This window comes from Bos indicus x Bos taurus, chromosome 4 (genome assembly GCF_003369695.1).
Source record: "Bos indicus x Bos taurus breed Angus x Brahman F1 hybrid chromosome 4, Bos_hybrid_MaternalHap_v2.0, whole genome shotgun sequence".
Taxonomy (NCBI): domain Eukaryota; kingdom Metazoa; phylum Chordata; class Mammalia; order Artiodactyla; family Bovidae; genus Bos; species Bos indicus x Bos taurus.
In genome coordinates this window covers 6,042,690-6,064,609 of record NC_040079.1, presented here as the reverse complement: position 1 = coordinate 6,064,609, position 21,920 = coordinate 6,042,690, and the positions used below count along the sequence as shown (strand labels likewise).

The window sequence follows — 21,920 nt, the reverse complement described above, 5'->3', positions numbered from 1 at the left end:
CTTCCCAGCAGGCGTCAGGCTGCAATGGGTCGAAACAATGGCGGGGGGGGGGAGCGGGACGGGGAGGAGGAGGAGAAGGAGAAGGAAAGGTGAGCCGACCGGTGAGAGAGGGCCGGGAAAACGCTCATCGCTTCCAAGAGGATGCGAAGAACAGAATTATCCCTCCGTGAAGGAAAGGCGTCCTCGTTCCGTGAAACCGAAGCTTTAGAGGCTGGTCCAGTGATAACCAAACTTTAGATGGTGCCGAGCGTTGTTCCTGAATCGTCGCTGCTCTGCCTATCCACTGCAGAACTTGTTAAGTTTCCATCCAAGGTCCGTAAGTTTGATGGGAAGAGCCCTGAAGTGAAAATCAAGACTTCGGAGTTTACCTTTAATAACGTCACTTGCCCGTTATTTTTTTTTTCTTTCTTCCTTCCCCCTCGTTACTTTTCATAGTTTTAAAACCCCTCACGGGCTTCTCATAGCCTGCAGTAAGCAAATCCTAAATCTGTAGTCTATCAAATACTTCTCCAGGTTTCCGATCAGTAATGCCTCCCACAGGGACACGGCTAGGGGGAGCAGAGGAAGCTGTTATTTCCGGCACTGGAAACGGCAAATCTCAGTTTGCTCCTCGGCTTAAGCGAAGCACCTGATCCAAAAGTAGAGCCCCCGACCCTTTAAAAAAAGTGAGCTCACTTCACTTCCTCATAGAATTAGTTTTCCTTCTCAAACTTGATGCTCCAGCAGAATCTAATTACTTGCGTTTCTGAGGTAAGCCATGCCATTTCACACCTCTTGGCCTTTAAGCATGCCTTTTCCTAGACTAACTCACCAACGTGTGACTCATAGCTGGATACTAGAGTTGCAGTGGTGGTACGTCTTTCCCTGGTCTCACGGAGCTCACAGTTAAGAATGCCAACTGAAAGTTATTGCTCACCATCCGGTTTTAGAACGATGAGGTCACTAGCTACTGCAGTCATGGAGCATCCACACACCTTGAAAAGAGTTCAGGACAGAGATCAGGAATGAGGCACTCTGTGCTCTGGGGAAAATTGACAAAACAGACCTTAAGATATTTTCTGGGGAAGATTTTATGAGCCCAATTTCTTGCATCTTCTCATGTCTAAAAAAGTGGAGACAAGGGCTCTTTGTGGCTAGGAACAACCTTCTGCCAAAATGTGTGTTTGACTGTACATACCCCTCCTCCCACCACTTCCACCAGCCACCAATCATATATATACTCACCTCTCCTACTTCTTCAGAGTAGTTTCTCAGAGCTATCTGAGAGGTTGTCTCCTGGGCTATAGTCCTCATTAGGCCCCCAAATAAAACTTAACTCACAACTCTACCGACAAGATGAAAAATTTAAAAAGGAAACAGATCATAACATGTAGGTAATAAGTGCCATACGAGCCAAACATTGTTCTAGGTAGAGATATACAGACAATAGTTCACTGCTTGCAGTGCCCTTCTTTATGAAATAAGGAAGTTATATATGATTGTGGTTCACATAAAATTACTCATGCAAACACCTAGCCTCCTGGGAGGTCTACAATATGCCTGCCTCTCCCAGCCTCAATAAAACGCCTGGTTACAGGCAGGTTTCAGGTTACAGAGAACTAACATAATTATGCTCCTTCATTTATGCCATCAAATTTAATTCCCCCAACAGACTATAAAGTGGGTATAAATACAATTTTACAGATTGGAAATAAAGGCACAGAGCTATTTAAAAAATAACGCTGCTGGTAGGAAACAGTACCAGTGTTTGAAGCTCAACTCTTCTGGTACTGGGAACCATTCCAGCTATGTAAAGTGACTTGGGATGGCAAGGACTAATGAGTTACTTCTCTAAATCTACCTGCAGACCAACCAATCACGTCCATGATTTCCCATAAATTAACAGTTGCTGGGCAAAGTCTCCTCCACAGTAAGAGTGGCCTAGAAAAGTTAGAAGTTCTGCCATTTTCATCCAGGGTTTAGGTCTTGCAGGGGACAGACCTGGACATGAAGGGAAAGTTCAGTTCCGTTCAGTCACTCAGTCGTGTCCAACATGCAAACATGTCGTCCTCTGTTGTTCCCTTCTCCTCCTGCCCTCATTCTTTCCCAGCATCAGGGTCTTTTCCAGTGAGTCAGTTCTTTGCATCAGGTGGCCAAAGTATTGGAGCTTCAGCATCAGTCCTTCCAATGAATATTTAGGATTGATTTCCTTTAGGATTGACTGGTTTGATCTCCTTTCTGTCCAAGGGACTCTCAACAGTCTTTTCCAATGCCACAATTTGAAGGCATCAAGTCTTTGGCACTCAGCCTTCTTTATGGTCCAACTCTCACATCCATACATGACTACTGGAAAAACCATAGCTTTGATTAGACAGACCTTTGTCAGCAAAGTAATGTCTTTGCTTTTTAATATGCTGTCTAGGTTGGTCATAGCTTTTCTTCCAAGGAGAAGAAATTTCATGGCTGCAGTCACCATCTGCAGTGGTTTTGGAGCCCAAGAAAATAAAGTCTCTCACTGTTTCCATTGTTTCCCCATCTATTTGCCATGAAGTGATGGGACTGGATACCATGACCTTAGTTTTTTGAATGTTGAGTTTTAAGCCAATTTTCTCACTCTCCTCTTTCACTATCATCAAGAGAGAGGCTCTTTAGTTCCTTTTCACTTGTGCTTCATCCAGTCCAGCATTTAACATGATGTACACTGCATATAAGTTAAATAAGCAGGGTGACAATATACAGCCTTGACGTACTCTTTTCCCAGTTTGGAATCAGTCCGTTATTCCATGTCCAGTTCTAACTGTTGCTTCTTGACCTGCATACAGATTTCATAAGAGGCAGGTAAGGTGGTCTGGTATTCCCATCTCTTTAGGAATTTTCCACAGTTTGTTGTGATCCACACAGTCAAAGGCTTTGGTGTAGTAAATAAAGCATAAGTAGATGTTTTTCTGGAACTCTCTTGCTTTTTTGATGATCCAATGGATATTGGCTGTTTGATCTCTGGTACCTCTGCTTTTTCTAAATCAAGTTGAACATCTGGAAGTTCTCGGTTCACATACTATTGAAGCCTGGCTTGGAGAATTTTGAGCATTACTTTGCTAGCGTGTGAGATGAGTGCAATTGTGCAGCAGTTTGAACATTGTCTGGCATTGCCTTTCTTTGGGATTGGAATCAAAACTGACCTTTTCCAGGCTTCTTCCGTGAGGAGCTGCTGGAGAAGTGGCGGGACTGGCGGCGATGGAAGCTCTAGAGGAGAAAGAGGCGCAGCCAAGCATCTTCAAGACCTTCTCATGGAGAGTGTGAATTTTTCCCCTGCCAGTCTCTCCAGCACTGGTTCCAGGTATCTGAATGCTTTGGTTGACAGTGCAGTGGTCCTTGAAACAAAGGATACCTCTCTAGCTAGAAATCAAGCTTGAATTGGCCAAACTTGAGAAAAATCTAACAGCAACTTTAGTATTAGAAAAATGTCTGCAAGAGGACCTCAAGAAGGCAGAGTTGCATTTGTGTACGGAAAGGGCCAGAGTTGACAGTCGTCTTCAGAACATGGACTTCCTGAAAGCCAAGTCGGAGGAGTTCAGATCTGGGATTAGAACTGCAGAGGAGCAGCTTTCAGCCCGAGGAATGGATGCTTCTCTGTCTCATCAGTCACTGGTAGCACTTTCAGAGAAATTGGCAGAACTAAAACGACAGACTATGCCTTTGAAGAAAAAATTGGAGTCCTATTTAGATTTAATGCCGAATCCATCTCTTGCTCAGGTAAAAATTGAAGAAGCAAAGCGAGAATTAGATACTATTGAAGCTGAACTTACAAAGAGAGTAAACATGATGGAACTGTGACCAGAGCCAAATAAATTTCACCTTTCTTAACAAAGTAGATCGAATAGGACTTTAAAGAATTTTTTCCTTGTGACATTCCGTATAACTTAATTTCTGTGTTCTTAGATGAAATAATGTCATTGTTGATGAAATAGTGGTGTCTGGTTGTGTATTGAATTTTTATGTGCAAATGCATAGTTTTCATATGAAGAAACATTGGTTTTCTATGTTGTTAATGGCTTGATGTCCTTCAGTAGCTCTCTTAGGTGAACTCATGACAGTCATCATGTAGTCACTCACGAGGTCAGCTAAATGAAAGGGAAAGATTCTGCAGCTTCAGTTATGTTCCTCCCACGCCCCCTTCTCCTGGGATTTGCTATTGTTTTTTCTGATCTGCTTACCTGCCTAATTCCAAATGTTAATGTATGTAGGAGTTTGGTTTATGAAAAAGATGACCTTTTAAATCAGTAATAGAGAGATGGATAATTTAACACATGCTGCTAAATCTATACTTTACCCCTTATATCAGGATAATTTCAAGGGATCAAAGATTTAAATATTTTTTTAAAAGATAGTAAAAGAAATCATAGAGGAATTTTAATATTTTGATTTTTAAATAATCAGAGTCAGAAACTTACAACTGAAATCCAGGAGCCATAAATAAAATGATTGAAATATTTGAAAATTTTGAAACACTAAAACTTCCTGTATGGGAATATCTCTTATAAATAAAATCAAACCATGATAAATGTAGTCTAAAGAAGAAAAGAGAGATTTTTCACTTTGCACCTTTTTGTACTTTTAAAAATTTTGCACCATGGGATCAAGAATCAATTCGTTTTTTAAAGATTACCTAATTGACCTTAAAAATTTCCCTCTCCTTTCCCACAAATATGTGGCTAAATATAATGCAAAAGACATTTGTATTTCCTTTTTTGGAGACTGTCCATATCCTTTAGCCATTTAGGTATGATTGTTTCATCTGTTTCTTAACAGTTTATAGGTGCTTCTGGTGTGTTAGCTAAATTAATCTTTTACAATTTGAATTGTGAATATTTTCCAAGGTTGTCATTTGTTTCTTAACTGCAGTGCTTTTGGTAAGGTGACTTGATGGATCAACTGTGGAAATAACCACCAAAATCCCTCCCACCTTTGTGCTCTCCCCCTTTGTACTCTAACCTTGCTACTTCTCACATCAAGAGGTGGAGTCTGTATCTTCACCTGTTGTATCTGGTTTGGCCCTATGATTTGTTTTGACCAATGAGACAAATAGCAAATAGGACAAAACCAAGGACTAAAAACTCACTATGCGTTGGAGCTTGCCATCTCTTACTGAGACTACCATGTGAAGAAACCTGGACTATTGGAGGATGAGCAAAGAAAGGTAATTCAGCTGAGCCCTGCTCCCACCCCAAGACCAAACAGGTTGCCGACTGCCAGATATGTGAATGAGATCTTATACTGTCCAGCCCTACTAGCAGACTGCATAGATCAACCACGCTGTCCCAGGCTGGAAGCTCACAGAGTCAACCTGTAGAATCATAAGAAATAATAAATGATTATTGTTTGAAGCTTATTTAAAAAAAAAAAAAAAAAAACTGACCTTTTCCAGTCCTGTGACCACTGCTGAGTTTTCCAAATTTGCTGGCATATTGAGTGCAGCACTTAAACAGCATCATCTTTTAGGATTTGAAGGGAAAAGAAATGGGGAAATAAGAGGGAGAGAGATCAGAGGAGAAAAGGCCTGGCTAAATATGAAAATCACTGAAGGTCAGTGCTGGAACAGGAAGCAGCATCCAGCCTCTTCATTTAAAATACAAAGAAACTGAGACTCAAGGGAGGAAATGTTTCACCCAGAGTTACCTAGAAACCTAGTAACTGAGAAAGGTCTCGAACTTTACTGTTCAATGTGGTAGCCTCTAGCCAGATGTGGCTATGGAGCCCTTGAAATGTGGCTAGTCTGAACTGCGATATGCTGTAAGTGTGAAATATGCATGAGGTGGGGGTGATTTTGAAGATTGCATGTGGATAGGAAAAAGATTAAAATATCTCAATTTTTATATTGATTACTCTATATGCAGAGTATATCATGGGAAATGCCAGACTGGGTGAAACACAAGCAGGAATCAAGGCGGATGGGAGAAATATCAATAATCTAAGGTATGCAGATGATACCACCCTTATGGCACAAAGCAAAGAGGAACTAATGAGCCTCTCTCTTGATGAAAGAGCAGAGTGAAAAAGCTGGCTTAAAACTCAACATTCAAAAAACTATGGTCATGGTATCCAGTCCCATCACTTCATGGCAAATAGATGGGGAAACAATGGAAACAGTGAGAGACTTTATTTTCTCGGGCTCCAAAACCACTGCAGATGGTGACTGCAGCCATGAAATTTCTTCTCCTTGGAAGAAAAGCTATGACCAACCTAGACAGCATATTAAAAAGCAAAGACATTACTTTGCTGACAAAGGTCTGTCTAATCAAAGCTATGGTTTTTCCAGTAGTCATGTATGGATGTGAGAGTTGGACCATAAAGAAGGCTGAGTGCCAAAGACTTGATGCCTTCAAATTGTGGCATTGGAAAAGACTGTTGAGAGTCCCTTGGACAGAAAGGAGATCAAACCAGTCAATCCTAAAGGAAATCAATCCTAAATATTCATTGGAAGGACTGATGCTGAAGCTCCAATACTTTGGCCACCTGATGCAAAGAACTGACTCACTGGAAAAGACCCTGATGCTGGGAAAGATTGAAGGCAGGAGGAGAAGGGGACAAGAAGACAAGATGGTTGGATGGCATCACTGACTCAATGGACATGAGTTTGAGTGGGCTCCAGGAGATGGTGAAGGACAGGGAAGTGTGGCGTGCTACAGTCCATGGAGTCTCAAAGAGTTGGACGTGACTGAGCAACTGAACAACAACGTGGTCAAATGTTAATATTTGGGATATATTTAATATAAAATATTAATTTCACCTGTTTATTTGCTTTTTTAAAAAAAATGTGGCCACATGAAAAGTTTAACATCACTAATTATTAGAGAAATGATACAATGTGAGGTATCACTTCACACCTGTCAGAATGGCCATCATCAAAAAAATCTACAAATAATTAAAACTCTGGAGGGGGTGTGGAAAAAAGAGAACCCTCCTACAGTATTGGTAGGAATGTAAACCATTGCAGCTCCTATGGAGAATAGTACAGAGGTTGCTTAAAAAACTAAAAATACAGTTGCCAGATGATCCAGTAATCCCACTCTTAGTAGGAAATGGCAACCGACTCCAGTATTCTTGCCTGGGAAAATCCATGGACAGAGGAACCTAATGGGCTACAGTCCAAGGGGCCATGAAGAGTCGGATATGACTGAGCACCTAAACAGCATCAGATCAGATCAGATCAGTCGCTCAGTCGGGTCCGACTCTTTGCAACCCCATGAATCGCAGCACACCAGGCCTCCCTGTCCATCACCAACTCCAGGAGTTCACTCAGACTCATGTCCATCGAGTCAGTGATGCCATCCAGCCATCTCATCCTCTGTCATCCCCTTCTCCTCCTGCCCCCAATCCCTCCCAGCATCAGAGTCTTTTCCAATGAGTCAACTCTTCGCATGAGGTGGCCAAAGTACTGGAGTTTCAGCTTCAGCATCATTCCTTCCAAAGAAATCCCAGGGCTGATCTCCTTTAGAATGGACTGGTTGGATCTCCTTGCAGTCCAAGGGACTCTCAAGAGTCTTCTCCAACACCACAGTTCAAAACCATCAATTCTTTGGCGCTCAGCCTTCACAGTCCAACTCTCACATCCATACATGACCACAGGAAAAACCATAGCCTTGACTAGATGGACCTTTGTTGGCAAAGTAATGTCTCTGCTTTTGAATATGCTATCTAGGTTGGTCATAACTTTCCTTCTAAGGAGTAAGCGTCTTTTAATTTCATGGCTGCAGTCACCATCTGTAGTGATTTTGGAGCCCAGAAAAATAAAGTCTGACACTGTTTCCACTGTTTCCCCATCTATTTCCCATAGCCCCAGAATATTTAAAGTTTACATATATGGCTCACATTGTATTTCTAATGGACGATGCTGGTCTGGAGCCTAAAAACCATTTACCACCTACCCTGTGCCAGTTGCTGAGGGGAGACCAAATTGCAGTCAATCTGAGCGTAAGACCAAAACACAGTGAAGGGGGACCAAAACACAGTGAAGGGGAACCCGGCTGCTGTGTTCCATCCCACGTGCCTCCTAGAACCTGTTCCTGACTCTACCAGCCCCAATGTTCTCTTTTAATGAGGAACTTTTCAAGTAACACCTCTTTTCCTCTTTTGAAATAAAGTTTGTTTGTGACAACCTAACTACATACATAAATTTCAAAAAATTACAGTGTAATGATAACAGAAGAAAGAAAAGGAAATCCTTCACAAGAAAAGTTACTTCCCTGTGCTGGAAAACATCATTAGTCACTCACTTGTTACAAAATGGTAACAAGTACATTCAAGGGACAAAACTCAAGTACAGGCTTCTTTCCATTTACAATATAGTTAACATTCTTTGAAAATTCAGCACACGTTACAACCCTGCAAAATTACTTAATTGTTACATATAAAACACAGACTCAAAAAGTAGTTGATTTTAACCATTTTTCCCCCTCTAAAATGAATCTTTGTAGGACATTTGAAAGCTGTGTAAAACAATTCTAATGCGATACAATCTTGCAATGTACATGTAGCATTCTCCCCTCAATTCTTTGACAACAAAGCTGCCTTCCTGCATTTCCAAATTGCCCCCTAGAAATGTGCCATCCTGGGTGGGAACCCACCATAGTTGCTTGAAGGCCCACCTGACTTCCAGCTTCTCTTAACCTGTTGTCCCCTCACTCAGCAGCCTTAGCTGCTTTGGCTTCCGAGTTCTTGGGCCAGTCTTCCTCTTTCCGGGCTTCCTCTTTCTGCCCGGGTAACATACTGAATTTTCGATCGCAGCATTCCCAAATCCTCAGTTTAATTCTTCCTGCCACACTTCTCCACTGGAGTCTTTACTTTTCTGCATGGTACTTTGGACAGTTTGTAATTTCGACCTAAACTTAAATGTTTATTTTTTTTTTTTTTTTGTCAATGTGTGTTTAATACCCGTCTCCAACTGAGGGCAGGGACCATGCCCACCTCATCAACCATGGGTCTGGAACTTAGAAGGCAAACAACAAACATTTCTGAAATAACTTGAGTAGGTAACTGGGTTCCGGAAGCCCGCTGGGGGCAGTAGCCCAAGGAGGTAGAAACGCGCTCATCGAAGGGGAGAAGAGATTTTTCCTAGGGTAGAAGGGAGTCGAAGTTGAAGATCTGGGTCATCTTCGGATTCAGGCTGGGTCCACTCGCATCAGGGGCTGCGGAACGCGGGCCGGCTCCGGGCGGAGGAGGGCGGAGGGTGGGCGGGATGAGCAAGTCACCTACCCCGGCCCGCAGGCGGCGCCGAGTTGGGGCGGGACGACCATAGAGAGCGCAAAGGCGGAGCGAGCGGCCGGATGCGGTCACCATAGAGACGGGGACTGACAGCGAGCGGAAAAGGAAGGAGTGGGCCGGGCTGTGAGGTGGCAGCGGCTGCGGTGGCGGAGCCGGCGCTTCGGCGGAGCTCTGGGGTCTGTTCTCCCCTTCGCGTCCTTCCCCACAACCCTGCAAGGGGGCGTCGCTCCACAGGAGCGACCCCAGCTCCGGTCCCAGCTCCACGTCCTCGCCCCCCGGAGCTCCCCGGGACCGGCCATACGCCGGCCGGCGGCCGCCCCTTATTATCGGCCCGCCGTCGCCCCCGGCCCGGAGCAGGGGCCCCCCTTCGGCGGGCCCCCGGCGTGTCCCCTGGGTGTCCGCCGCCCAGTCGAACCTGAGAGCGGGGTCTTTGCCCTCCTCTCCCCGCGTCGCTCGAACGGAGCCTCCCTGCCCCCCCTTCCTCTGACAGCCCGTGACGCAACCAGTTCTTATTTCTGCTGCAAGAAGAACGGCTCAAGCTCGCTCTGGGCCTCCTTTCTTAGGCCTGAAGCTGGTCTGTAACGGCGGAGAAAGAGACGTGGGGCGGGGAGTTGCCGGGCTTGACACCCGAGCATCCGTCCGCCCGCGCCAGCTTCTTGTAGTCCTCTCGCTTTGCTTCGGGTGCCTGGGGCCTTGGGAAAAGGCAGCCACCGAATCGCTCTTGACAACAGCCGGAGTGGCTTGTCACCGGCCCGGTCTCTTCTTGGAGGATGGTGGGCAGCCTCGGGCTCTCAGCACCGGGGGTTCAGAGAAGAATGCCCTGCCCAGCAGCTCCATCAGCTTTTGTGCTCCTCTGAGGCTGTCCTCCGTGCTGAGTCACCACATCCCTCCACCTCATTAGGTGGGGCGGAACGTCTGTGCGCGGTGCCAGTGGCTCCTGACCGCTCCTGACTGCCAGGGGGAGGGGTTCCTCTGGCCCGAGTGTTTCCTTAACGCGGGTCAAGAGAGTAGGAAGGCCTGGGCTCCATCTCTGTGACTTCCCAGGGGTCGGCAGCCCCTTCAGTGAGTGAGTGAGATGTATGCTCCTCCCAGATGCTCTTTGAGAAAGGCCTGTGGAGTTAGGTTCCTCTAGCTGGGTGCTGGTGTTTTGATGGCCAATGTGCTTTTCCCTAACCCCAGCTTTATCAGTTGCTGCCATCTCTCTGCTTAGATAGTGTTACCAGATGTATGTAGTCCTTCTTTGGGGGTTGGGTTTGGCAGGACTGAGTCTTGCTTCTTTCTCTTCTGGACTAGAGGACCCCACTGTTGGTGGGTGAAATTGATTCTAACATTTACTACCATTTGGACTGAGGGTTAGAACCAGCACCTTGACAGCAGAAGACAAGGCAGGAGTTTCTTGGGATCCTGGGCCCAGAAGCAAACACAACCTTGTTCTCTTGTTGACCTCACTGGCCCCAGGCTCCCTTGTTGAAAGAGTCTGTTGGTCACTGATTGATCTCTTGAGGCTGTGCCCTCCAGGGCACACACATGGCAGGGCCCACCGCCATGCGGCTGAGCTCAGTGTTGGCTCTGCTGCGACCAGCACTGCCCCTCATCCTAGGGCTGTCTCTGGGGTGCAGCCTGAGCCTCTTGAGGGTGTCCTGGATCCAGGGGGAGGGGGATGATCCCTGCGTAGAGGCTGTGGGGAAAGCCGGAGGGCCACAGAGTCTAGACTCAAGAACTCAGCTTGACCAAAGCGACGAAGACTTCAAACCGCGGATTGTCCCCTACTACAGGGATCCCAACAAGCCCTACAAGAAGGTGCTCAGGTGAGTTAACGTGCACGTGTGTGCATCATCCCCACACCCCACTTTAGGGTTGCTCCGAGTCCTTGCCTCCACATCCTATCTGTGGTCACTGGTAATCGTCGTTAGCCTCCCTGAAGCAGTTCTCTGCCTTATTTACCATCATGGTTCCAGTTTTTTTTCCTCCTCCTCAGGCCTGAGAAAGCCTCACCCATTGGTGTTAAGTTAGTGGTTGGATGTTCTTCAGCAGGGCAGGAGTTGCATCTAATCCATCTAATCCATCCTGGGTCCACCTCTCCCCGAGATCAGTTCCAGTGTCAGCTACTCAGTAGATGCTCTCACCAGTAGCTCATTAGTGTTGATGAGGAGGTCTCCCCCTTCTCATCTCATCCCCAACTCACTAATTCCCCGGGGAAGGTATACACTGGACACGCTGGGTTCCTAAAGATTAGGGAGTTGACCCTGGCACACTGGTCTCCCCGCAGGACTCGGTACATCCAGACGGAGCTGGGCTCTCGCGAGCGGTTGCTGGTGGCTGTCCTGACCTCCCGGGCCACGCTGTCCACTCTGGCTGTGGCTGTGAACCGTACGGTGGCCCACCACTTCCCCCGGTTGCTCTACTTCACTGGGCAGCGAGGGGCCCGGACCCCAGCAGGGATGCAGGTGGTATCTCACGGGGACGAACGGCCAGCCTGGCTCATGTCTGAGACCCTGCGCCATCTTCACACGCACTTCGGGGCCGACTACGACTGGTTCTTCATCATGCAGGACGACACGTACGTGCAGGCCCCCCGCCTGGCGGCCCTGGCCGGCCACCTCAGCATCAACCAGGACCTGTACCTGGGCCGGGCAGAGGAGTTCATCGGCGCTGGCGAGCAGGCCCGGTACTGCCACGGGGGCTTTGGCTACCTGTTGTCACGGAGCCTCCTGCTTCGGCTGCGGCCACATCTGGATGGCTGCCGTGGAGACATTCTCAGTGCCCGACCTGACGAGTGGCTCGGCCGCTGCCTCATTGACTCTCTGGGCATCGGCTGTGTCTCGCAACACCAGGTGAAGGCACTTTCAAGTTAGTCCTCATCCCCTACAAATTAGCAGAGACCAACAGCTGGTCTCGAGGCTGGGGGGCTGCTGGCTCTTTCCCCGCAGCTCCTGGGGTGGTCGTCGTGCCCTCAGCCCCAATCGCCCCTCTCACTCTCCCTTGCCCACCTCTGGCAGCCTTAGATCCCTGGAGCGTCAAAAGTGGCGTCTTGTCGGGGACCTTCTGAGCAAGCCTGAAAGGTGTCCCTTCCTCACCAGTCTGCCCCCATCTGGCCCCTCGCCCTCCTCCCAACACGTGCACCGTCTCCAGTGACCTGGGAGTGCCCTTGAGGGGCCCGCTCTCCTGGAGGAGGAGGGTGGCCCGGGAGCCTCCCTGTTGGTTGGAGAAGAGGGGACAATCCCAGAGGGGCCCTCCTCCTCCACCGGAGTCCTGGCCGTCTCTGCTGGCTCTCGGCTTTCATTCTTTTGAGAAACAGCAGGATTCTTTGGGAGACGAGGTCATCCTAGCTGCCTAGCAAGCGCTCTCTTTTCCAGAATCCGGTGAGAGTAAGGTGAAGGTTGAGGGGACCCCAGAATGAGCTCCTATGCCCTTCTGGCCGCCTCGGCGGCAGTGGCAGTCACAGGTGTGAGCGCCAAGGGTGGTCAAGGGTGGTTGGGCCAGGCAGTTCCTCCCTGTGTGGCACTGATTGGTTTCATGGTCCCCCAGGGGCAGCGGTATCGCTCGTTTGAACTGGCCAAAAATAGGGACCCCGAGACGGAGAGCAGCTTAGCTTTCCTGAGTGCCTTCGCGGTGCACCCTGTCTCCGAGGGAACCCTCATGTACCGCCTCCACAAGCGCTTCAGTGCTCTGGAGCTGGAGCGGGCCTACAGTGAAATAGAACAGCTGCAGGTGAGCCGGGGGACCAGGGCTGCAGGTCAGAGGGTGCTTCAGATGTCCAGGCTCACGTAGGAGCAAGAGGGGAGGCGGGCCAAGGCAGAAGGAGGCTGACTGTACCGATCAAACCTCATTGAAAAGCACCCCAGGGAGAAGGGGCTCGGGGTGCTCTGGCTGAAAGCTCCTGGCACGACGTGGGTTCACCTGAGAGGATCTGCAGGAGAGCTCTGAGGAGCAGGCTTGGCACCAGAAGGGTTTCTCTCCTCTCCAGTAATGCCTCGCCGAAACCCCGCAGTCCCTGGACTTCTAGCACTGTCCTTAAAACGCCGAAGGGCAGAAGGTAGAAGAATGCTCTAGTTGATGGCAGGGGGTTGTCCGAGGTGGGATCCAGGTGAAAACAAAGGTCTCCTTCTGTGAAGAGAGCGTGAGTCCTGTGAGTGAGGAAGAGAAAGTCCGTGGAGCCCCAGATGTCAGGGTCCCCTGCCCTCCACAGTGGCACTCTGCCCACCCCATCTTCCTCCCCACAGCAGCTGTGTGTGGATGGTGGGTCCGTGTGCCCCATACAGACAGGCTGTCAAATACAGGCCGTTCAGCGCCTGGCCTCACTGAGTGTTGATGGAGTCAGGACAGACCTCAGAACCCAGGACGCTGGAGCGAGCTGGGGTCCCGACTCCCTCGCCAGGCACTAACGGGGCGTCCCTCCTGCTCTAGGCTCAAATCCGGAACCTGACCGCGCTGACCCCTGAGGGCGAGGCGGGGCTGAGCTGGCCCCTTGGGCTCCCGGCCCCCTTCACGCCGCACTCTCGTTTTGAGGTGCTGGGCTGGGACTACTTCACAGAGCAGCACACCTTCTCCTGCGTGGACGGGGCCCCCAAGTGCCCCCTGCAAGGGGCGAGCAGGGCAGACGTGGGCGACGCTGTGGAGACGGCCCTGGAGCAGCTGAACCGGCGCTACCAGCCCCGCCTGCGCTTCCAGAAGCAGCGGCTGCTCAACGGCTACCGGCGCTTTGACCCAGCACGGGGCATGGAGTACACGCTGGACCTGCTGCTGGAGGCCGTGACGCAGCGGGGGCACCGGCGGGCGCTGGCGCGCAGGGTCAGCCTGCTGCGGCCGCTGAGCCGCGTGGAGATCCTGCCCATGCCCTACGTCACCGAGGCCACGCGCGTGCAGCTGGTGCTGCCGCTGCAGGCTGCCGAGGCTGCCGCGGCCCCCACGTTCCTGGAGGCCTTTGCGGCCGGGGTCCTGGAACCCCGAGAGCATGCCTTACTCACCCTGTTGCTGGTCTACGGGCCGCGGGAAGGGGGCCGAGGGGCCCCAGACCCCTTCGTCGGGGTGAAGGCGGCAGCGGCCGAGCTGGAACGACGATACCCCGGGACGAGGCTGGCCTGGCTCGCTGTGCGAGCGGAGGCACCTTCCCAGGTGCGGCTCATGGACGTGGTCTCCAAGAAGCACCCCGTGGACACGCTCTTCTTCCTCGCCACCGTGTGGACCAGGCCGGGGCCCGAGGTCCTTAACCGCTGCCGCATGAACGCCATCTCCGGCTGGCAGGCCTTCTTCCCGGTCCACTTCCAGGAGTTCAACCCCGCCCTGGCACCACAGAGACCGCCCCCAGGGGCTGGCCCCGACCCCCCATCCCCTCCGGGTGCAGACCCTGCCCGGGGGGCTGCTGGAGGGGGCAGGTTTGACCGGCAGGCTTCGGCAGAGGGCTGCTTCTACAACGCGGACTACCTGGCTGCCCGAGCCCGGCTGGCCGCCGACCTGGCAGGCCAGGAAGAGGAGGAAGCCCTGGAGGGGCTGGAGGTGATGGATGTTTTCCTCCGGTTCTCAGGGCTCCACCTTTTCCGGGCCGTGGAGCCAGGGCTGGTGCAGAAGTTCTCCCTACGGGACTGCAGCCCTCGGCTCAGCGAGGAACTCTACCACCGGTGCCGCCTCAGCAACCTGGAGGGGCTGGGGGGCCGCGCGCAGCTGGCCATGGCCCTGTTCGAGCAGGAGCAGGCCAACAGCACCTAGAGTGCTCGGGCCCCGCACCTCCACACACAGCCCCTGCCGGCCCCCGCCCGGGGAGGCAAGGTGCACGGACAGATGGGAGAGCTCGCTGCTGTGTTTTTTTTTTTAATAAGAAAATGTTATTAAAAGTGTCTTCTGCCAAACTGTTTTTAGGTCTAGGAAAAATGGGAGTAAGGAGACTCTGAGGGAGGGGGTGGGGAGCTTCCCGGAGGGACCCACTGCCCTCTCCCTGGCGCCCCCAATCCTCCTCCCACCCTAGTTGCCAATGACCACACGGCTGTTATCAGGTAAATGACCTTTAATCCAGCCCCTGCCTCGCCCACAAGGCTTCGGGGGTGACAGCCAGGCCCCAGGGGACAGGCCGGGGCAGGGCCGGGGACCCTCAGCGGCACGATTCCCCAGCGCGCCTAGGTGTTGCGTACGACCAGCGACTGCTCCAGCTCCTGCCTGCGCTGCTGGATCTGTAAGGAAAGGAGAGCAGGCGCAGGTGACCAGTTGCTGGTGAGTGACAGGCCCCACCCGCCTGGAGGAGCATCTGGGAGCTGGGACGGCCCCATGCGGCCAGGGGTAGGGTGGGGGTTTCTCTGGGGGTGAGCGGGGAGCCGAGGGCGCTGGGGGCGGGGGGCGGGCTCACACCTTGCAGTAGAAGTAGCGGCTGACGGCCTCCTGGGACCAAGGCTGGTGGTAGAACTCAGCCCGGCGCTCCTCCTCCGGGTTGCCCGCCACGTCTGTCATCACCTGGGAGGGAGCAGCAGGGTCATCCTGAGCCTGGACACCCCCGCACGACGTTCACTGTCTCCCCGGCATGCTTGTCTCCTACCCAGCGCCCCCCGAGGCCCCCTTCACCTTGAGGTCCCGACTCTGGGAGCGGAGGAGGTCCTGGATGTAGCCCTTGGGGTCTCTGGAGAAGCTCAGCATGAAGTCCCTCTGGATCTTGAGCTGGTTGATGGACTCAATCGTCTCGTGGATCTGCAGGTAGAAAGACACATGCTCTCACCTGGCCAGGCTGAGATGGGAGAAGCGGGGGCGGGGGGCGTGGCGGGGGGCTTGCCGCTGTCCCCTGGAAGGGCAGTCCCCGAGAAGGGGGCGCGGGTAGAGCTCCAAGTCCCAAGGGCAGGGCCCCTCCCCGTCCTCTCCCATGTCCTCGTCCTGCTGTGTCTGCGCATGTGTCACCGTCGGGTCACCGTCCTGTTGCAGTGCCAGGCTCCAGCCCCACCTTACTGTCCAGAGCGCTGATCTCCTGCTGGTTGGCCGTGGACAGCAGGAAGCTGCTCATCTGTCCCTTCAGGGGCTCCTCCACTTCCACGTCAATGTCGTAGCATGCCGTCTTCTTCTGGTCCGACGGGTCCACGCTGCCAGGGAAGGCCAGCCCTTGGCGTACGTGCTGCCCCAACGGAGGCCAAGGGCCCCCGAGGCCTGATGCGGGGGGTGGGCAGAGCGAGGGACAGGGGTGGGGGGGGGGGCGGGACCACCACAGTGACTCCCAGCTCTGAGGAGCAGGGTTGGGGGGCCTCACCTGATGACATGGTTGATGACAATTGGGTCAGGGGGCAGCAGAAGGGCTGTGAGGCGCTGGGGAATCTCAGAAAACTTCAGCCGGGGACAGTCAAAAATCTGCAGTAGGAGAGAAGTTCCCTGCTCTGCGCTCAAAAGAGCCTCCGTTCTCAAAAGGCCCCCCAAGCAGCCACCTCTCACGGGGGAGGCCAGCCCTGGGCCTGAGGCCTGCTTCCACCGCTCACGGCGCAACCCCGAGCCGCTCGACTTCACACCTCGGCCTCGGTCTCTCCATCTCTGGGAGCCAAAGGCAGAGGCACTGATCTCAGGGGGCTTGTTAGAATTAAATGCGTCAGTTATACACAAAGTGCCTGAAGCAGCGCCTGGCATGCGGTGAGTGCTCAATAAACATCGACTGTTGTTTTCACCACTCAAGTCTACCTGTGGTATTTATTTTAAAGTTATATTAATAATAATCTCTAGTTTGGCAGAATCACTTCCACAGCAGTTTGATTCTCCTAACTGCCCAGCGGGTGAGACGGGACAGGCGTGGTGAAGATAAGGAACAAGGCTGCAAACAGCTAAGTGATGGACCCGGTGTCTGGACCCAGGGCCAGAACCTGGGGGCCCTAGCTCCAGGTGCCAAGAACATGTTCCCCAGAGCTGCTAGCTTTCTGGGGTTCCCGACCTTCCTCACCTCGGGGGTGGGGGGGCTGAGACGGGCAGGCTGCAGCACAGGGTGGTGTCGTGGCAGAGCCCAGATGGGAAGCCGGGTCTCCGGCTCTGAGATCATTCCCAATGGAGTCAAGGAGGCAGGGTGGTGTTCCTGAGCAGAGGCCTTTCCCCTCCCCATGGCCCCAGGCTCGGGGAGAGGGTACCTGCTGGAAATACTTGTCGCCGTTGATGTATTCCTTGTCATGGGAGTCCTGCAGCCGGTTGGTCTTCACATATTGCCACAGGGCCTGGACGATGGCCGAGCGGCTCTGTGTGTGCAATCCCAGCAGTCGGGCCAGGCGGGGATCCAGTTTGAACTGGGGAGGCTGGACCAAGGAGGCCGTGAGAAAATGAGACAAAAAGACAGCGGGAGGGGCTCGGAACTCAGGGGCTGCGGGGCCTGGGCTCCTTGGAAACAAGCTTCTGGAGCAGGCAGGGTGGAGGGGAGAACGGGGTCTCTCAGGGCATAACAGCTTGCAAGCCAAGGCCCACCCCAGCCAGGAGAAGGGTACAGGAGGCGGGATGCTGGGGGGGATGGGGGGTGCGGGGCGGTGTCTGGGGGTGAGGGCACGTACCTGGTAGTCCAGCATGAGGAGCAGCGTACAACGCACACTCAGGTCCCCTGGCCTCTTCACCTGGAACCCATCCGTCTCCTGAGTGGTGGGTGTCCGGTGCCACTGTCCAGGGGTAGGAGCTGAGTCACCTCATAGGCCCATCTGAGCTGGTGGGGCCTTGGAGCTCTGGGTGCAGGACTGGGGGGCTGGGGAAGGGGGTCCCCGATCCAAGTCTGCGCCACTAACAGGACTGCATTCTAGGTTCTTCAGGACCGTGGTCTGTGGCCAGTTCAAGGGCAGGAGGGGTCTGGGTCTTTCTTACCTCCACGAGGTGGTTGTCAGGGCCATAAAGGTCTTTGTCCAGCTCAATGACCAAGCTCTTGAAGAAGGACGAGAACTTCCGCTTCTGCTTGCTGGGCTGTGGGAGAGGCATGGACCGTGGGCGCGGAACAGGGCCCACGGGGGCAGAGTGAGTTGGGAGTGGGTGGGGGCTGGCCAGGTAGGGCCGCGCAGTCAGAAGCAGGCCTGGGCACGTCTCTCTGGACCACCCTCCCGCAGCCAGGGCTGACTTCCCCAGCCCTTGGTGCACACGTCCAGTACCGGCCTAAGTTCAGCCCCATACCCACCCCAGGACACCTGGAGAGACCTGGGCCAGGACGTACGTCATCCAGGAGCTTCCCCTCCACCCGCAGCTCCCAGGAGGCAATGCTGCCGTCAGAATCCTCGGCATCGGGCTTCGCAGGGTTAAAAGTATTGGAGATATAAAGACGCAGCTTGCGCTTTTGCTGTAGAGATACAGAGTGTCATACAGAGCCAGTCCCCAGGGGGCCAGCCCCGGCTTCTTCCATTCAGGGACTAGGACTTGGCGCCCTCACCCCGCCCCCAAGCCAAGGCACCTTCATGGGCCGCTTCAGAGCCTCCTGGATGTCCACCCGCTTCCTCATAATGGTCTGATCCAGCTTCCTCTCAAACGCCAGGAGGTCCATGTAAGCCTGGGACTCTGGGACCAGCTCCCGGATCTGGAAGCGGGGAGGAAGCGAGGCAGGGAACCAGGGGCTCAGCCAATCTTGCAGGTTGGAACGTGCGGGTGTCACGTGGCCCCAGGAGTGTGCGAGTGTGGCGGGCGGGGAGCTGGCCACATTCAGGGCAGGTAACTTGGACAGCGCAGACGGGACCTCTGAATCCAGCCATGAAGGTCTGGATGTTACAAGGATGAAAACCACTACGGAGATCCATGCGTTTCATCACTAGGGGAGGCCGGAGCAGCCATGGAGGCCAGCAAGTGCTTAGGGCTTCACCTGCTCATCCTGTCCTTTCCCCTGTCACACAGCCTCTGGGTTCCCTGGGGCGTCTGTGAAGTGGTCAGGGGCCCCTCGGGTCCCTGAGACAGGAGACGTCGCAGCTTGGGCCTACAGTGACACCTCACCCAGATGCTCTGCTCCAGCTGGGGTCTCAGCCGTTCTCTGGACCCAGCTCGGCCTGGGTCCCCTTGTGCTGCTGGGCCCTCCGGCCAGCTTCTGTTCCCTTCGCTCCTCTGCCAGCCTGCGGTCCCTGAGCTCTCAGCCCCTTTGTCCCCTGCCTTTATGTCTCTACAGACCGCTGGAATTCAATCTGCGCCCCCGACCCAGACCCAGGATCCTACCCTCTCTGGCTCTGCTTCTCCCCTCTGTCCCACCCCGTCCTTCTGGCCCTGGGGGAGCCTCATTTCTTAATTATCTTTTTAAACAAAAAAAGTGAAAGTGACTATGATGTTGAAGCGCTGCTCCTGAGGGGGGAGGGGAGGAGGGGAGAGGAGGGCGGAGCAGGAAAGGGTTGGGGGTGGGGTGGGCTGGGGGCTGCTATGAAAGGCACTCACCCTTTGAGGGAGGATTTTGTCAGCCATCTTCCTCCTCTTGGCACTGTACATTTTTTAAAGAAAAAACCAGGTTACCATGGCGACAGATCTGGGAGTAAGGAGGCCACCTGCTAAATTATCCCGACATCTCAGCCCGCCTGGCTGGGGTTCCCACAGCCCGCTCATCTGCCCACCCGAGGGGCTACGCCGCCGGCTGTGTGTGGCTCTGTTCTCTCACGGGGAGCGGAGATGACTCCGTCCTTTCTCCGGCCTGGGAGCCCCTTTTCTGCCCCGCCACATCCCCAGGGCCAGAGAAATTAGACTTGGAAGGGGCTCGGAGCAGGGGCACTGCAGAAACGTTTGGGGAAAGCTGGGCAGCGGTGAGGACAGAGTGGGGGGATACATTGTGAGGACTTTTTTTTTCCCTTCTCTGAGAAAGGGGCACACAGCCCAAGGTGGCTGAGCTGGTGGGGAGGGGAGCCGACCCCCTTGCCCCATCCCAGGAGCAGGAAGTGATGCTGTGAAGCTGGTGACGACCAGCACCCCAGCCACCCTGGGCTAGGAAGGGGACCCTGATGGGCAGGGTGTGCTCACGCCCTTGGACCTGCCAGCAGAGCCCAGGGACACACCCACAGGTATCCAGAGAGAGTGGGTACGGATGTTCCCCTCTTGGGTGTGGCTGGCGGGCTGGACCTGGGGTAGCAGCTGGGACTTGGACTCTGCTGGATCCACTAGCTGGTTCCGACTCCCAGAAGCAACCCCAGAAAACCCTTGGCGAGTAGAACCCAGCCTAGGGAATGGCTGCATACTGCCCCCGTGTGGTGGTCTCAACCACTGCCCCCGTCCCTGGCCAAAAATCGATTCAAGGCTAGACAAGCAGGTTTCACTAAAGGGCTGATTTGTTTTGAAGAAACTATCTCTGTGAAACTCTCCAGTAGTACAAGATAAATCAGGAACTCTACAAAAGAATGACTCACTTTGGAAAGAATTTCTCATGGGCTTCCTATAAATGGTGAATTTTCCTTGACATGTAAAAAAAATATTTAATAATGAGGTAAAATCCATATTGCACCTTTTATAGGACTCCATCTGGTGTGCAAAAGGAAGCATGTGTGTTTGGCTAAACAGTGAAACCCACAGGGGTATCTTCCTTGCCAGGCACCAGCAGGGGCTTTTGGGGGTGCCACCGGCTGGCTCAGACAAGGAAACAGGCTGGCCCTTGGTGGCTTGGGGGCAGACCCAGTCCAGAAGACAGACCATGGCAACTCCTCAACATTTGAGTGCCTAAGAATCACCAGAGAGCGCCAGGGGGCAGAGACTGCCCACCCATGGGGCAAATCCCAGGCTCTCCCGCCACTGGCCAGGGATTCAGATTAAGAAGATTCGGAGTGGGGCTTTCGAGGAGTCAAGCCAGGGGCGCTTCTAAGGAAGGCGCACTGGACAATCGCGCTAGGAAACGCAGTCTAAAGCTCGGCCCTGAGCCCTGGTGCCACAGCCCCGCCTCCATCCCCCGAGAACCAGGGGACTGGGGTGCAGACAGGGACAGAGCAGGTGACAAGGAGAAGGGCGCGACGGTCACCGCCTGTCTCCACCGTGTGGGCACACAAAGGAACCGGGCCAGTGCCCCCTCAGCCCACCTCCTGGGAAAGCATCCCACCCGGGACGCCTGCTCCCTGCTGACCCCTCTTTGCCCGGGCTTCCCACCCCGTCCCTGCGGGTCCCGCGTCCGCCCCCTCCGCTCTGGTCACCGCCCCCCCCCCCCCAACCCCCGCTTACCTACGGCTCCGCGCGGGGGCGGTGGGCACCGGCTGGCCCTGGCTCTGGGCCTGGCTCTGGCCGGGCGGGGGCGCTGCTCGCTTGCGGGCGGGCTCCATGCCCGCGGGGGCCAGGCCGGGTCGCACGGCGGGGCTGCCCATGTACGGGGAGCCCGGGGGGCCCATGGGCGCCCCCTGGTGGGGCATCCGGGCTCCAGACGGCATCCCGGGGCGCTGGGGAGGGGGATGGGGGGGCGTGAAGCAGACACAGGCACCCGGCGATCAGAACCAGGGCTCAGGGCTCCAGGCGCGCGGAGCTGCGTCTCCCCCCGCCCCCGAACCCCGAGACCCCCGGCCCGTGACCCTGCAGCCGACGGCGCGATGCCGATGGGGCTGGGAGGGGTGGGGAGGGGCGGGGGCGCCGGAACCGCGCGGCTTTGGCGGAGGGGGCGGAGGGGGGGGGTGGCTTTGCGTCTCGCTGCAGGAAGCTAACTGAAGCCAGGCAACTAACTGCACAGGGCATCGCCAGCCTCGGATTTGCGGAAGGTGCCGCGAAGATGAATATTAATGGCGCCTTTCAACCTTTTCAAAGGATGCTCCTATCCACACGCTCCTCTGCAAGACGGA

The 21,920-nt window shown here is 53.8% G+C and overlaps 2 protein-coding genes and 1 pseudogene across 8 annotated transcripts in view; 2 read left to right on the top strand and 1 right to left on the bottom strand.

Moving 5' to 3' along the window:
- Positions 1-48: 48 nt before the first annotated feature.
- LOC113890990 lies at positions 49-5,368 on the top strand (annotated as a pseudogene). Its single transcript, XR_003510644.1, has 2 exons — positions 49-312; positions 3,168-5,368. The product of XR_003510644.1 is annotated as an HAUS augmin-like complex subunit 1 (transcript).
- Positions 5,369-9,221: 3,853 nt separating this feature from the next.
- On the top strand, positions 9,222-16,867 carry CHPF2 (chondroitin polymerizing factor 2). 3 transcript variants are annotated; one of them, XR_003510642.1, is made up of 6 exons: positions 9,223-11,048; positions 11,510-12,074; positions 12,769-12,951; positions 13,648-15,444; positions 15,768-15,918; positions 16,141-16,867. XR_003510642.1 is itself a non-coding variant. In XM_027538559.1 (5 exons), the coding sequence occupies exons 2-5, from the start codon at positions 10,768-10,770 to the stop codon at positions 14,944-14,946; spliced, it is 2,328 nt and encodes a 775-aa protein (XP_027394360.1). In that variant the 5' UTR covers positions 9,224-9,416; positions 9,731-10,767; the 3' UTR covers positions 14,947-15,090. The 3 variants fall into 3 exon arrangements, 2 of the variants coding, with proteins under 2 accessions (XP_027394361.1, XP_027394360.1); XM_027538559.1 differs by lacking the exons at positions 15,768-15,918; positions 16,141-16,867 and having other exon boundaries at positions 9,224-9,416; positions 9,731-11,048; positions 13,648-15,090; XM_027538560.1 differs by lacking the exons at positions 12,769-12,951; positions 15,768-15,918; positions 16,141-16,867 and having other exon boundaries at positions 9,222-11,048; positions 13,648-15,090.
- The window catches only part of SMARCD3 (SWI/SNF related, matrix associated, actin dependent regulator of chromatin, subfamily d, member 3), a 33,432-nt gene continuing 26,735 nt past the window's right edge, over positions 15,224-21,920 (bottom strand). For 2 of the 4 annotated variants that reach the window (XM_027538563.1, XM_027538561.1), the window contains 12 exons: positions 21,316-21,527; positions 19,561-19,603; positions 18,602-18,724; positions 18,332-18,490; positions 18,028-18,123; positions 17,727-17,828; positions 17,316-17,477; positions 16,460-16,557; positions 16,160-16,295; positions 15,790-15,912; positions 15,580-15,681; positions 15,224-15,404 (listed from right to left, as the gene is read on the bottom strand). In XM_027538563.1, coding sequence (XP_027394364.1) covers positions 15,351-15,404; positions 15,580-15,681; positions 15,790-15,912; positions 16,160-16,295; positions 16,460-16,557; positions 17,316-17,477; positions 17,727-17,828; positions 18,028-18,123; positions 18,332-18,490; positions 18,602-18,724; positions 19,561-19,603; positions 21,316-21,527 — 1,410 coding nt within the window. In that variant the 3' untranslated portion in view covers positions 15,224-15,350. The remainder of the gene's footprint in view (positions 15,405-15,579; positions 15,682-15,789; positions 15,913-16,159; positions 16,296-16,459; positions 16,558-17,315; positions 17,478-17,726; positions 17,829-18,027; positions 18,124-18,331; positions 18,491-18,601; positions 18,725-19,560; positions 19,604-21,315; positions 21,528-21,920) is intronic. The other 2 variants (XM_027538564.1, XM_027538562.1) reach the window with 1 other exon arrangement.